The 13,781-nt window shown below is 41.3% G+C and overlaps 1 protein-coding gene across 1 annotated transcript in view; it reads right to left on the bottom strand.

The window, feature by feature from the left end:
* Positions 1-341: 341 nt before the first annotated feature.
* The window catches only part of FBXO10 (F-box protein 10), a 68,992-nt gene continuing 55,552 nt past the window's right edge, over positions 342-13,781 (bottom strand). The window contains exons 9-12 of the mRNA XM_075280419.1: positions 6,161-6,436; positions 3,062-3,372; positions 1,249-1,430; positions 342-981 (exon numbers count right to left, since the gene is read on the bottom strand). Of these exons, the coding sequence (XP_075136520.1) occupies positions 804-981; positions 1,249-1,430; positions 3,062-3,372; positions 6,161-6,436 (947 nt within the window). The 3' untranslated portion in view covers positions 342-803. The remainder of the gene's footprint in view (positions 982-1,248; positions 1,431-3,061; positions 3,373-6,160; positions 6,437-13,781) is intronic.

Below are 13,781 nucleotides of genomic sequence, written 5' to 3'. Positions count from 1 at the left end.
AACCTAGTGTAAGAATTAAGTCTAATGAAATCAGTGTCCATAACTCAACTCTAGTATTTCTGGTGCATTTCTCAGTTGGTGTGCTGGCCTATCTGGTTTGGGACACTAAACTACCCGTGTAAGATAGCAGGAACATATCAGCATGCCTAGTACATTAGTGATGGTCTACATTGAAATGTCTATTCTGAAGCAGCTATTCATATTTTCCAAGTAAAAGAACCTACCAATGAAATAAGACTATAAAAAGACTTGATATTCATGGTCACCCAAAACTGTACAATACAAAAAATAAAATCTAGCTATGTATGATCTTTAATATTTCCTGTTTATGTAATAGCTGATATGTTCTACAAATAGTAATGACTATAAATCCTGAAAATAAATTGGCCACTGTGCTTGTCCTCGAAGATACATATAAACACTAGTATTACTAAGTATATTGAGTATAAGTATAGTGAGTGCTGGACTCCGGCCTACACAATGTTATGTGCGATTTGCATTTATTATACAATGGGGCCATAATAAATAGCTTGTATTTAACGTTAACTGATTGTGGACTATTACTAGTTCTTAAGTACCATATTTGTTGACATCCAGATGATTATATATATATATTTTTAAAGCAACCAGTAATTTAACATGGAAAAGTAGTATGAATACAGCATCTAGCAGACAAAAGGATGGACTTTGGCAAGACCGCATCGCTTCCGTCCAGTATAATGTCCATCTCTCTAATAACAGATGCGACAGGAACGATGGATGTTCAGTGATCAATAAAGTTAAACATCAGCATTGTCTTGTAGTCAAAGGATCGTACAGAAGATGCTGCCATTATTGTGACAGCGCCCTTCCACTCTTGCTGCAATCCTGGTTGTGACAGTAGCAACCCTCTGACTACTCTGAGTGCTGGAAACCCCTCTTGTACATCCTTCAATGTATGGCCTCGCAGGAGGATTTTCTAACTTCCATGTAACATCTGGCCTGCAAGAATAAAGTACTTAGTTACTGAAACACAATCACATTTATTCATTTACAGAACTCTACAACTGTCCCTGTATCATACATGATGGGAAATTAAGGGGTATTCCTTTATATTAGACTGTAGTGGAATATCACTAGGATATCAGAGTCTGTCCTCTGGGAACACCGCTGATCTTATCTGTTTCCCTGCAGAGTGGTTAGCTAGGAGCACTGCATCAGTATTTGGATACATTAATACTATACATTATCAGGCGCAGGAAAACCTACTTTTTCTTGTAAGTTAGCAGTTTGTTATGCTGAACGATACAGTCTTCATTGTTCGACAACTGTTGTAATATGTTTTGTCCTGATTTTCCTTGAAATATGATGTTTTCCTGTACAAGGCTTTTGGTCTGATCAAGGAGAGCAATTCCATAGTCATGAAGAGACTGAATCCTGTTCCTGGTCACCTAAACATAGAGTCAAACTGTTAATATATGGTTGGAACTTTTAGGTATTGTTGCATTAGTATTCAGAGCTGTAAGAAAACATGAGAAGTGCTGGATGTCTGGTTTGAAGGCAGACATAGACATTGAATAATGTACTGCTAAATTTGGTATCCGTTTGTCTTCCCTACATACTATATGGAAATGTATGTGGACACAAGCAATGTTAATTAAGGGTAAGGCCACACAGCGTGTACATGCCCCTGAATGGGGTGATCGATGGGACATTGATGTGGTAAACAGTGCAAAATTGCTGTATTCCTAAAATACAACTCTGCTTGTTGAAAAAAAAACAAAAAACCCTACCAACCTTGTCACTTACGGACCTAGGATGGTGACATGGGTGTGGCTGTCAGGGGGTTAGTTCACTCACCCTTCACTCAGGCTGTAGATTGAGCATAAATCACACCCTAAATACATGCTGCCACCATTATGGACTTACCAGATTCAGCAGAAACCTCACTCACATATAAACAAGTTCCTCTAGGAGTCAGATGTGAACACACTTGAAAATGTAATGGGTTCATACAGCAAACAAAACATTACTATTAAACTGGATGAGTTTAATACCAAAACGGTTCAGTGCTGATATATAAACAAGACCAACAAGAGGATAAATCAGCAAAAAACTTGTAAAAATAAAAAGGAAAAAACTGAAAAACTTATCAAATTAGAGTCCTTCTGGTTCTATGGAGCTTAGAAGAATGGAGATGGCCAGCACTCTGCTCTGCTGGCTTCAACGATGTGACAAAGTTCCAAGGCATTCCCAGTTTGTTTGTTTGTTTTTTTGCATTGTATTAGCCACACCCCCTGCCAGAGTACCCCCCTCCCACTTGCCTCATCTTGGAAAATAAGTTGTTACATGAAAGTGGTGTTGATTTAAGTTTGTCAATAAAATAATGCAAAGTCAATAGACAAAAGAGAAATCTATACGTCATCAATATTAGGTGTGACCAGCATTTGGCTCAGGAGATGATATGGCAGAGAGCCACAATCTCAACGTCATTGAATCTGTCTGAGACTACTTGAGGTATTGAATTATTCTCCATCCACAGAAGCCCCATGGTTAATTCGCCAAGATGTCTGGAACAACCACTCTGCCAAGTGCCTTCAGCATCATTTCTTCTAGGTCCATTTGCACACAGTTTTTGAAGGCAAAGAGTTGTAACACCAAACATTAATGTGATTTAGATTTTTCTTCTCTTCATTCAACTTAATACTTTATTTTTGTCAATTAAAAAAAATTAACACTGTTTGTGAAATTATTCTTAGGGTACTTTACAATATGAAACCATAGGAGCAGCACAGTATCCAGGAACTTAATAAGGCAGGAAAGCAGGTTGAGAAAAGTGCATCTGCACTCTTCCTATCCAGTAAGAAATTGACAGGACAGCAAAATATTTATGTATGCATGTTTCATCTACTGACATTTATGTATCAGTTAAATTAATCAGTTTTTAATATTCCTGTTTAAAAACTGATACATTAACCAACACAAAAATTGTTGCATGAAAACAGCCTTCTGGTTGCGAGAAACAAATCCTGAATGCAATTTAAGGTTCTTGAGTAGAAGTGGCTGATCCTAGTCACTGTACCTTCATGTCAGCAGTCTGTATGAGCTGTAGCCCACATCCACGGTTTCCTATAATATCATTCTCAACGATAGTCCCATCTCCTTTGGAGATAATGCCGTGACTTCTGTTGTCATAGATACCATTTCCCCGTAACTCCACTCGGCAGCCCGTTTCCACATGGACACCACTCAGTCTATTGCAGGAGATGCTGTTATTTCCAATGCGTACCAACTGAGTACTTTGAAATACAGCCACTCCACTGTCATGGTTGGCATGTACAGCATTAGCTATGATATTCAGTGCTTCACTGCTCTTAATGTATAGCCCAGCAGCTGCAACAGAAAGGAAAAACAGTGGAAATCAGGCTTGGTTCTTATCATTGGCAGAGATATTTTTATCACTATCTATAATAAAAATAACTTTAATAATCTAGTACTTGTTGTAGCCCTGAATGGCAATACACTGTAGAATTTACTAAAGACCAGGACCAGAGGACTGGCAACTCATCATAAAAAATGAATCACAGTATATTTTGTATTAGCATTTTATTTTGGACTGTTGTTCATTGATATTCCTAAAGGGGGGTGGAGCAGAAGAACAGCACATGTGTAGCATTACAGAGCATTGCCTCTGTATCCAGAGTAGTATAATTTGGGTGCAGTGGTAGCAGGTACTACTAGACTCAGAGCGCTCTCCACCACATAAAATAGAAGACTATTCTAAATAACACAAGGTAGGTAGAGGCACCATTACAGGTTCTCCACTGACTGCATCCATTTCTCAGCTGATAGTAGGACTAGGTGTGTAAATAATAGTGTTCTCATCCAGTGACATAGCGGGTGTTCACACTTGCGCCCATGTCCGTCTTGTGTCATTCCACAGTGGACACAAAGTCTTGCATGTCTGACTGTGTCCGGCCAAAAAAAAAAAAAAAGTTTCCCTGTGGAGAGGCTGCAGGTGGACACCAGCGGTTTGCTTTTAAAACCCATTCAAATGAAATGACAATTCTAAATACCTGTCATATAACCTTAAAAGTATGTTTATAGGGTGGTTTTCTGCCTCTAAAATCCATTTAAAAATGATGATGATCCAAATAATTATTTTATGGGGAATAAAAATATTTACTTAAAACAGACATGTCAGAAGTGCTGGTAAACGCTCCTTAACGGGAACTTGTCAGGTGGTATTTCCAGACTAAACTTGCCCCATCATGTATGGCATCACTACAATGACTTTTTCTATGTTACCCTTTACTATGATTTCTGTTGCAGAATAGTAAAATTATAAGCTTTTAAAACCTGGTGCAAACGTACCTTAAGGGGGCGTTCACAAGATGTAACGAGGTGTTGATTCTGACATGTAAACTCGTGTCAGAATCAGCGCTGCAAAACAGAATCCCATTGACTTCAATGGGTTCCATTGAGCGCACGTAACACATTGAAATCAATGGGTTAAAAAAGCCTCCCATTGATTTCAATGTGTTACGTGCGCTCAATGGAACCCATTGAAGTCAATGAGATTCTGTTTTGCAACACTGATTCTGACACGAGTTTACATGTCAAAATCAACACCGTGTTACATCGTGTGAATGTCCCCTAACTATTACGGGGGCAGCGTCATCGAGTCATGCAGTCACACCTTTTGCAGTGTGAATGATATACTCCCTGTGTTTCAGACAGAGGTCTGACATTGAGAGACAATTTATTGCGATGACATATGACTAGTTGAAGCTGACCTTGACCACCATGACTAATAACCACTTCATTACGGGGCCAATTTCTCTGGTTCAGGACCAGAGACATTTTCAGTTTTTTCATAGGTGTGGTTATGAGGGATACAACACTTTTAGCATTTGGGTTATTCAACTAACTTTTGCTTTTTTTTCAGTGACACATATGGCTTTATTTCTATGCTGTTTTTGCATAGTTTCTTTTATTTATTTAATTTATTTTTATTTTTTTATATTCAGGAAAATATGAACATTTCACTTTTTTTCTAAATAACAGTAAGTGCTACTAAAAAAATTTTTAAAAAATTATAGTTGTAGTAATTTTTATTTTGTATTGTGTCGTCAGGGGTGGGACTAGAAACTGTGATGTGGGCATGGTATTGGGGTATAATTTAGGGTACATTCACACGGAGGAATTTGGCGCAGAATCCGCGTCAGAATCAGCACTAAAAAAAAAACAAAAACACTCTCCTTGACTTCAATGGGTTCTGCTAGCTTTTTTTTTTTTCACTCATGGAATTTTTCCGCTAACAGAATAAAAGCTTCTTTCAGGCGGATTCTGCCTGTAAAAACCAACGCAGTCAATGGGAGGTGGAAAATTCGCAGGGACTTAAGTGCAGAATTTGCCAAATTCATGTGGAAAAACCGAATCGCCAAAAACCGCCAGGCATTTTTTTTTAAGCACATAAAAATACCACGCCAAATTCAGCACCAAATGTGTGAATGGACCCTTATTTATATTTTTACTTAAATTTTTTTACTTTTCTATTTATTTATTTTACATTGTGTCCCTATAAGATCATAATAGACTTTTGGGGCTTCTGAACACTATTTATTTTGGTGGGGGAGGCTGATTTCCCCTGTAACTGGAGTTGACACCTTAGCCCAAGGGAATGAAGCTTCATGCGCATGACCGCTGAGCAGATCTGGGTCCTCTAGGACCCAGCAGCTGTAAATATCTCTGATCCCAAACAGATCACGTGACGCCCGAATCAGAGGGGAGCCGCATTATGGCAGCTCTCATAGATGTGTATATAGAACTCATTGAGCACTGTGTACACAGCCATCGGGGAGGAAGGGACGGGGTAATAAACCAGTAACTGGTAATATATTCAGCTAAAATTTAATAAAACATAATAATAATACAAAATTTATGATTGACACAAATACTGGCAGAAAATCAAAAGTTGTCTGAAAGTTTAGTTATGCTTTAAATGAAATTCCCGCTCTCCTGTGCATGTCTAATGGGCATTGTAAACATTTGTGGTCCGTAAGATCAGCAAGTTTCTTGGCATGATATGTAAGATAAGGAGACATGCCTATAGAAATTGCCTTTTGCTCACCATTTCATGTAACAAATTACTGCGCAGCAGGAAAATATATACATTTACCTCCATTGTGGTTAATACTGTTGGACTCGATAAGTGCTACATTTATTGGCCTTCGAGATGAGAAGCGATCATCCTCACTATCTAAATCATTTTCCCAAGTGGCTGCTTCTCCTTCATCATTAAAATTTTCATTTCCCGCCTGGTTGGCGAGATAGTCATTGGCATCATCTTTCCGACAAAAAACAGCTACTCCATAAATGCTATTGTGACCAATCTGGTTGCTAGTGATGTGCGGAAGGCTGGATGACATGATCCACACTCCACAGCCTTTATTACCTGGAAAGAGTTAGATATAAACAGATAAACATGCTTCTTATACATTGACAAGTAAGGAGATCAACTACACAGATGGGACATATAACAGATCCTAAATGTAAAAATCAAAATTCAGTGAGACATTTCATGAGAAAAACTTATCCTCTATGCCATACTGTGTCATGGTATAATAGGATGAACGTGGTGCTGAACTGATACTTTCAAATGACTTGCTTTATCACTGACAATACTCTGGATTCCCCCCCCCAAAATGATTAAAAATGAGGAGGTAAATATATATGACTATACGTGTTTCTTTACACACATTACAACAATGAGGTCATTTTCCACAGGGAATCAGTCACAGGTAGTACTTGTAAAATGCACCACCGGTATGTACACGCCGCCAGGCCCCTTTCTTATTAGCCTGCCCAGGGAAGGTGATAAAAAATAACAAATACTTATACTTACCTCTCCTGGGCTTCCAATGGTCCCCAGTGTGCTTTTCCAGCCTGTCACTCAGGTCAGGTGTCCCAGGGGTCACTGTTTGGGGTTGGGGATTGGGCCTCAGTGTTCATGTGAGGTCTGCTGGTGTAATGAAGTCAGTGCACTGGACAGAGGGAGGATGCCCAGGATAGGTGAGGCAAGCTGAGTATAAGAGTTTGTTATTTTCATTCACCTCCCCAGGGCTCTACTTATTATACTCTGAAATGGGCAGCTTCCCTCCATTTTGCTTGGAACAGGATGTGAGTCCATTAAAAGGACACAGAGGTATGTTCCAATTAAACCAAGCTTTTAAATAAGCAGCTGTTATCTGCTGTAGTGGCAACACCTAGATACATGGCACAGGCAATACTATTGCAATGCTGCAGTAGGAGTGCCTTCTCATAATGTGCGTTTTACTGCATATTCCTATTACCTATAATGCGCGTTATGTGCTTTTCAGGTTCCAAGATGCTGTAATGCGATTACTTTGCACATAATGTTCATGTGTAGTTGTTTATAGTTATACATACATATATATTTGTCCATAGTTATGTGTAATAATGTGCTATAGCAATTTGGTCATGCAGCAGGACCTCATATTAAGTCCTGAGTCAAGAATGGGGTAGTGAAGTGTATCGCATGTAGGAAGAGCAGAGGCAGAGACCGTGTTGGCGTCTGCTACTTGTGATAGAGCAGCCTAGTCGCTGTCTAGTAGTAGAGCAGTGGGGGAGATGGTGACACCGAAGTGGTGTTAGCTGCAAATCTGAGCAACAGAAAGCGAGATTGAGAGTGCTTCAAGGTCAACTGGTGGCAAGGGCATCTGGTGTAGAGTGTTATTAGTTAGTGAGGTACAGACCCTACTAGCAAAGCTCTAGTGAATGCCTGCGTGGTCAGTTGCCAGTTTTATTATCTACTAGCCTTTGCCCGCGACTTCATCTGCGTGTTGTTAGCATCGGTGATCTGCCTATAGTCAGCAAATTGCTGCCGGCGATGGTTTGCCTGCTCTGGCATTTTGGCAGCTGTGAAGTTGTCCTGCTGCTGAACTTGTTCCTTGCACAGTGCCTGTGATTGTTCCGGCATCTCAGCAGCTCACTGGGAAACCATATAATGAGCTTATTGTTGGCATTGATGATCCGCCTGCATCAGCATTTTGGCAGCTGTCAAGCTGGCCTGCCGCTGAACTTGTTTCTTGCACCATGCCTGTGATTGTTCCAGCATCTCAGCAGCTCACTGGGACGCCATATAATGAGTGTGTTGTTGGCGTTGATGATCCCCCTGAGTTTCGCTTGAGGAGAAGTCTGTAACTTCTGGCTAGCTTCATAGCTCTCATTGTTTTAGAATTTTGCAACAAATTAGATTTTAATTTTTCCTGCCATGTTTAAAATTGGCAAACTGCCAATTTGGATTAAAGGGGTTTGTAAGCACCCTGCCTGGAGCAGATCAGATAATATGCAAATACATGTACACAATGGACTGAGGGTTAGCTGTGTGTTTACAGTACATAGAGAGATAACAGCCCTGACTTTATCAGCAAGCTGCAATTAGCTGAGATAGTGCTGTTGATAAGAGCAGTTTAATACAGTAGATGAACATATATTCATAACAGTAGTGAAGCCATGTCATTTACCTATGTGTTAATCGAGGTTACAATCTATGTGCCAAAATTCATCCAAATCCATTCAACCGGTTTTGCGTGATCGAGTAACAAACACACAAACATCCAAACTTTCACATTTATAATATTAGTAGAGTATATATTTTGTGTGCACAGAGAGACTGTTAGTTGCCTTCTGGATCTACATTGTTGTTCTCTGAATTATTCAGTTAGCAGCATTCCCCTATAATAAAGAACCAGCAAATTCGTACCACTGCCTCAATGTTTCTGGCCGATCTCCTGCACTTCTTACAGCACAATACTTTTTTTTTTTTATTATTCCTACACATACAAAATTTTGTCAAAACATATTCTTTTTGGCAGTTTTCTGCCAAATCTCCTAACTTGCTCAAGTCAGTTCTAAGGGAATGCGTCCTGCCGAGTCCACCTCAGAACACTGTTTTGTGTCAGCTACAAACATAGGCTAAGTACTTCACTTCAATAGTAATGCGATTTATAATCCCATTAAATAGTATTGGTCCCATGGGAGATCGTTGTATTTCGCCCTTAAACTACTCTATGCACATAACCTTTACCTAGATATTGTTCAAGTGATCTGTACCAATTAGCCTTAACTAATTAATCCTTAATTAAAATAATAGGTGCGTATAGTAATTGTTGTAGAATATTCCCATTATACATCTACTAAACAGTCTATATTTACAACTATGGTTAAATCAGAATACATATATTTTATGTATGCCTCTGCTCCTGTTTTCCCCATTATCCACAACAGAACTCAGAGAGATGATCTGTCCTCAGGTACAGGAAACCTATGGTACAAAAAGGTGGAGCCTCTACTACCCCTCAGTTGTTTTCTGTCCCTTGATGGAGACCTACATGCCTGCTTTGGGGCAGGCTTACCTAAGGGCATAAGAAGAGTTGGTCCTGGTAGTGGTTGACTCTATGCTTCCACAGGCGGCAGATGCCGGTTAACCGGAAGTAGTGGGTGTGGCTTCTGGTAGAAGGGACATGGCTTAGGGTGAAAGGCCGTGGCTTAAACAGCAGAATGCCTATGTAATGAAGGTTGAGGGATGGTTGAGCCGCTACTGATCAGACTCTTGGCCTGCATTAAGAAGACTTCTCTACAGTATGGAAGACAAGTACTAGCTCCAGCAGTAGGTACAGCCACTGGCAAGAGGAAGACCCCAGGAGGGTAAAATGAAGGTCCACATTCACCTTCCTGGGTATTCTAGGAGATGTAAGTGACTGCGTTCCAACCCTTTTTTATTTATTTTTGATTAATTAACATCCCTCTGTCTTTGTAGGATAGACCAAGGAAAGCCTTGATGAAATCTTAGAATAAAGAATGTACCATGTGTAGAGCCAGACTTCCTTCTTCCTATGGTAAAAAGGTCTGCCCTACATGCATTGATAAAGCGATTGTTGAAGGGGCCCCGTCATTCTTACAAGGTATCAGATCTATCATACAAAAGCAAGTTGGAAGTTCCCTTAATGGTTAAAGTGGCAGAAAAAGAAGACCAGTTTCTCTATCCGGGGTCATGACTCTGAGGGGGAATCCTTTCAGGGTGAAAGTGGAGAAGTATCTGATGCCTCTTCTTTTTCCATATCAGACTTTGAAGAAGGACGACAGTAATACTTTCCGGTAGAGGACACTGACAATTTGCACAAAGTCATATGAGAACATTATGCTTGAAGGCTTAGAGATTCATCAAAGGAGACACGTTCTGGTCCATCAAAATATTACATCATTTATTAAGAGAGAATGGAAAAAAGCTGGACAAGAAGGGTTTTATCCCTACAGCGTAAGCATAAGTACCTGTTTGAAAAGGGTACTTGATCTTCCTGGAATAATGTACCAAAAATTTACGCTGCTATAGCTAGAGCCGCCAGGAAATCAGCACTACCTTTTCAAGGACATGGGTACCCTGAGTGATCCTTTAAATAAGAAAGCTTCTTAAAGGGGTTGTCCCATCACAAGGATCCTATCTATACTGCTTGTAAATGTGGATTTAAGACTTTTCCTAATTACACTGCTTCAGCAAAACGGCTTTGTTTGTCCACTATCTTACTTTATTCAATTCATTGTGGCCACAGCCCTGACTTATCTGCTCAAAAGTCAAGTGATGTATCTGCTGCTCTCAGGGGGGAGGGAGGAGGGGCTAAGTGCAGGGAGCGAGCCTGTGTATCTAGCTATTCCCGTGTCTACACCATGTGACCTAGCTTCCTGCTCTCAGATAGAGGAGAGGAGCTGCTTTCATTTCTTCTGTTCTCCCAGTTATCAGGCTAGCTAATTCAATTGTGTTCATTATGGCAGAGACAGGCAGTCTCTGTATGTAACACAGAATGGAGTTGCTGCTGCCTGTACTTCATAGTCCAATATGGGTGGGTGGAGCTACACACTGATTTGGGGACAGAGCTAAACGGCAGGTTGCATGTGAAACCCCGCCCACCAAATGATGCAAGAAACCAGGAAGAAAAAAAGATTTTACAGCAGTGAAGACTGGTGAGTATGCGAAGTGGGAATACCCCTTTAAGACATTCCTGGGAGTCAATAGGAGCTTCCCTCAAACCCAATATAGCAGTTACCTGTACTGCAAGATCCCTTATGATCGGGCTAGGAGAGCTGAAAATCAATTAAGAGATAAGGCTTGAGAGAGAAGATTCTGTCATCCCTGCCGTTTATTAGAAAAGCAGTGGATTTTTTTGGTAGATGCTTCAGATTATCAACTCGCTCCCTTGACCTGACCAACTCTGCCAGAAGGGCTATATGGCTGAATGGACAGGTGATGTAGTATCTAAGATCCGGTTCAGCAACTTGCTCTGTGACAGTGAATATATCTTTGGATCAGCATTAGTTCCTAGCTAAGGCAGTGGATAAAAAGAGGTGTTCTTGTGCCTTCCTCTGGTCATACATGGAGGTCCTTTCATCCCTTTGGAAGATACAGTAAGCAGAGATTTGCCAAATCCAGAGATAACAGCTGGGCAAAAGCCAATAAGAAACAAAGGGGAATCTTATTTAGCAACTCAGCCTGTAATAAAGAACCAAGCCCCAATAAGCAATGATGCCAGGCTCGAATGGGGATGGAAGGAAATGAGGAATGTCCTTCTTACCTGGAAGAAAATTTCATCAAGCCCTTGGATCCTGGAACTCTGACTTCCCTAACCTCTAAATCAGCTCTGGAATTGGAATTGAAGAGCCTGATCTTGAAAGTGGTGCTTATTCCAATTCCCCAGGAATAGGATAAGCAGGAGCTTTATTCCCATTTGTTTTTGGTAAGGAAACACAATGGCTCCTACAGAACCATAATAAATCTCTGGACTTTAAATCAGCATCTGTTTTACAAGAAATTCCGGATGGAGACAGTTCAGTCAACAGTGAGATTGTTAATCCCCAACTGCTGGATGGCAGTGATAGACCTGAAAGATGCTTATTACCATATTCCAATTTTTCCAGAGTTTTTTTTTGGGGGGAGGGCAACAATAGCAGTATCAGTACCAGTATATCAGGTGGTTGGAAAATTTCAGAGCGGATTTTTTGAGCCTTCACAGCCCAAATCAAACCCTTCCATCTTGTTAGAGCTCAGAAGAGCTTGGGGATCCCAGAAATAGTTCTCTTTGCCAGTCGATCAAACAAGAAAGTAGAGATTTTTTTTTTCCCTAAACCCAGAGGAATCCCCCTTTGGGATGAACGTACTGAAATCCCACTTGCGAAACAATTTATCTTAGGCTTTTCCCCCTTTTTTTTCATTCCAGCAGTTATGAGGAAGATCAGTGAGGACTGAGCAATGGTATTCCTAATTGCCCTCTTTTGGCTGAGGGGAGCCTGGTTTACCTGGCTAAAGGTCCAGTCTGTTTCGTACCCATGGAATCTCCCAGTCAGCCAGGACCTTCTATGTCAGGGCTCCATTATCCACCAAGAGTCCAGCCACTTGCATTTGATGTCCTGGAATTAAACCTGATCCAGCTTTTTTGCCAAAAGCAGCCTCAAAATTTCATAAATCTCATGAGATTGTTCTCCCCACTATCTGTGCTAACCTGAGTATTGCTAAAGAGCAGGAGTACCACTGTTTGGATGTAAGACATTGCCTAATCTCCTAATCCAGAATTTGTCCTCTACTTCCTACTGGGCCCAAATAGGTTTGGAAAGCTGCTAATGCAGGGCATCTGCATCCGATGTGGGTAGCCAGCGGCTGGAAAATGGCAGCAGAAGATGAAGAGGAATTCCTCCTCCTTTTCTGCTGTGTGAATGGCACCTAACACACTTTTGTGTCATCAGCAAACCTTACCTAACCTTCTCCTATGTTCAGGGGTGAACCTAGCTTTTATGCCGCCTGAGGCGGACGACAGAAAGACGCCCCCCCCCCCCCTCGAAGGGGGGACGGGGCGGAGGGGGCGGGGTGGAGCGAAGGCGGAGCGGACGGGGCGGTGTTAGCAGGCAGAGAGCAGGCAGGGAGAGGACCTGCTCTCTGCCTGAGCATGAGGGGAGGCCGGTGGAGCAGCCCTGCGTCCACAGGGCTTCCCCAATCCACCGCTTGCTTCCCGTGCCGGGCTGCCGAGACGGTGACGCTAAGCCAGTCCAGGACAGCTTGTCCTGGACTGGCTTAGGTCAGCAAAAATGCCGCCCCCCCGGGGGCCTGGCATAGCGCCGCCTGAAGCGGTCGCTTCAGGTCGCCTCATGGGAGGTACGGCGCTGCCTATGTTACCTAAAAAAATATTAACAGGACCCAGTACACACCCCAACATACTTTTTTGTGAATTGTCTGTCCTCAGAATGCACACTACTAGCAAAATTGTTCTGATATTTAGTCATTAGCCAACTGTTAATTTATTGAACTATCCAGGGATTAAAGGAAACCTATCACATTGATAATGCTGTTCAGTCAGTAGGCAGACCGTTATATAACAGGAGTGGCTGAGCAAACAGACATATGATTTTGTGGGAAATTATAGCTGGTTATTTATCCATTAAAACCTGCACGGAGGACTTTCCGCTCTTTCGGTTTCAGTATAAAACTAGCGGAAACCCAACAAACCCTGCTACAGGAGTCCATAGGAAACCACTTTTCAGCGGACGGACTCTATGTGGACCCAAATAATGCAGAGACGAATGCTAATGTGAAACTAGTGTCACTGGCATGTAGTTTACTGTTTTGTCTCTTCTACCATTATGGATGGGTACAACATTGGTTATTCTCCCATCTTCAGGAACATGACCTGCTAAGAGGGACTGGTTACACAAATCAGTTAAAGGAGGAGCAAACA

This window comes from Leptodactylus fuscus, chromosome 1 (assembly GCF_031893055.1).
Source record: "Leptodactylus fuscus isolate aLepFus1 chromosome 1, aLepFus1.hap2, whole genome shotgun sequence".
Taxonomy (NCBI): domain Eukaryota; kingdom Metazoa; phylum Chordata; class Amphibia; order Anura; family Leptodactylidae; genus Leptodactylus; species Leptodactylus fuscus.
This window is presented reverse-complemented; position numbering and strand designations above follow the sequence as displayed.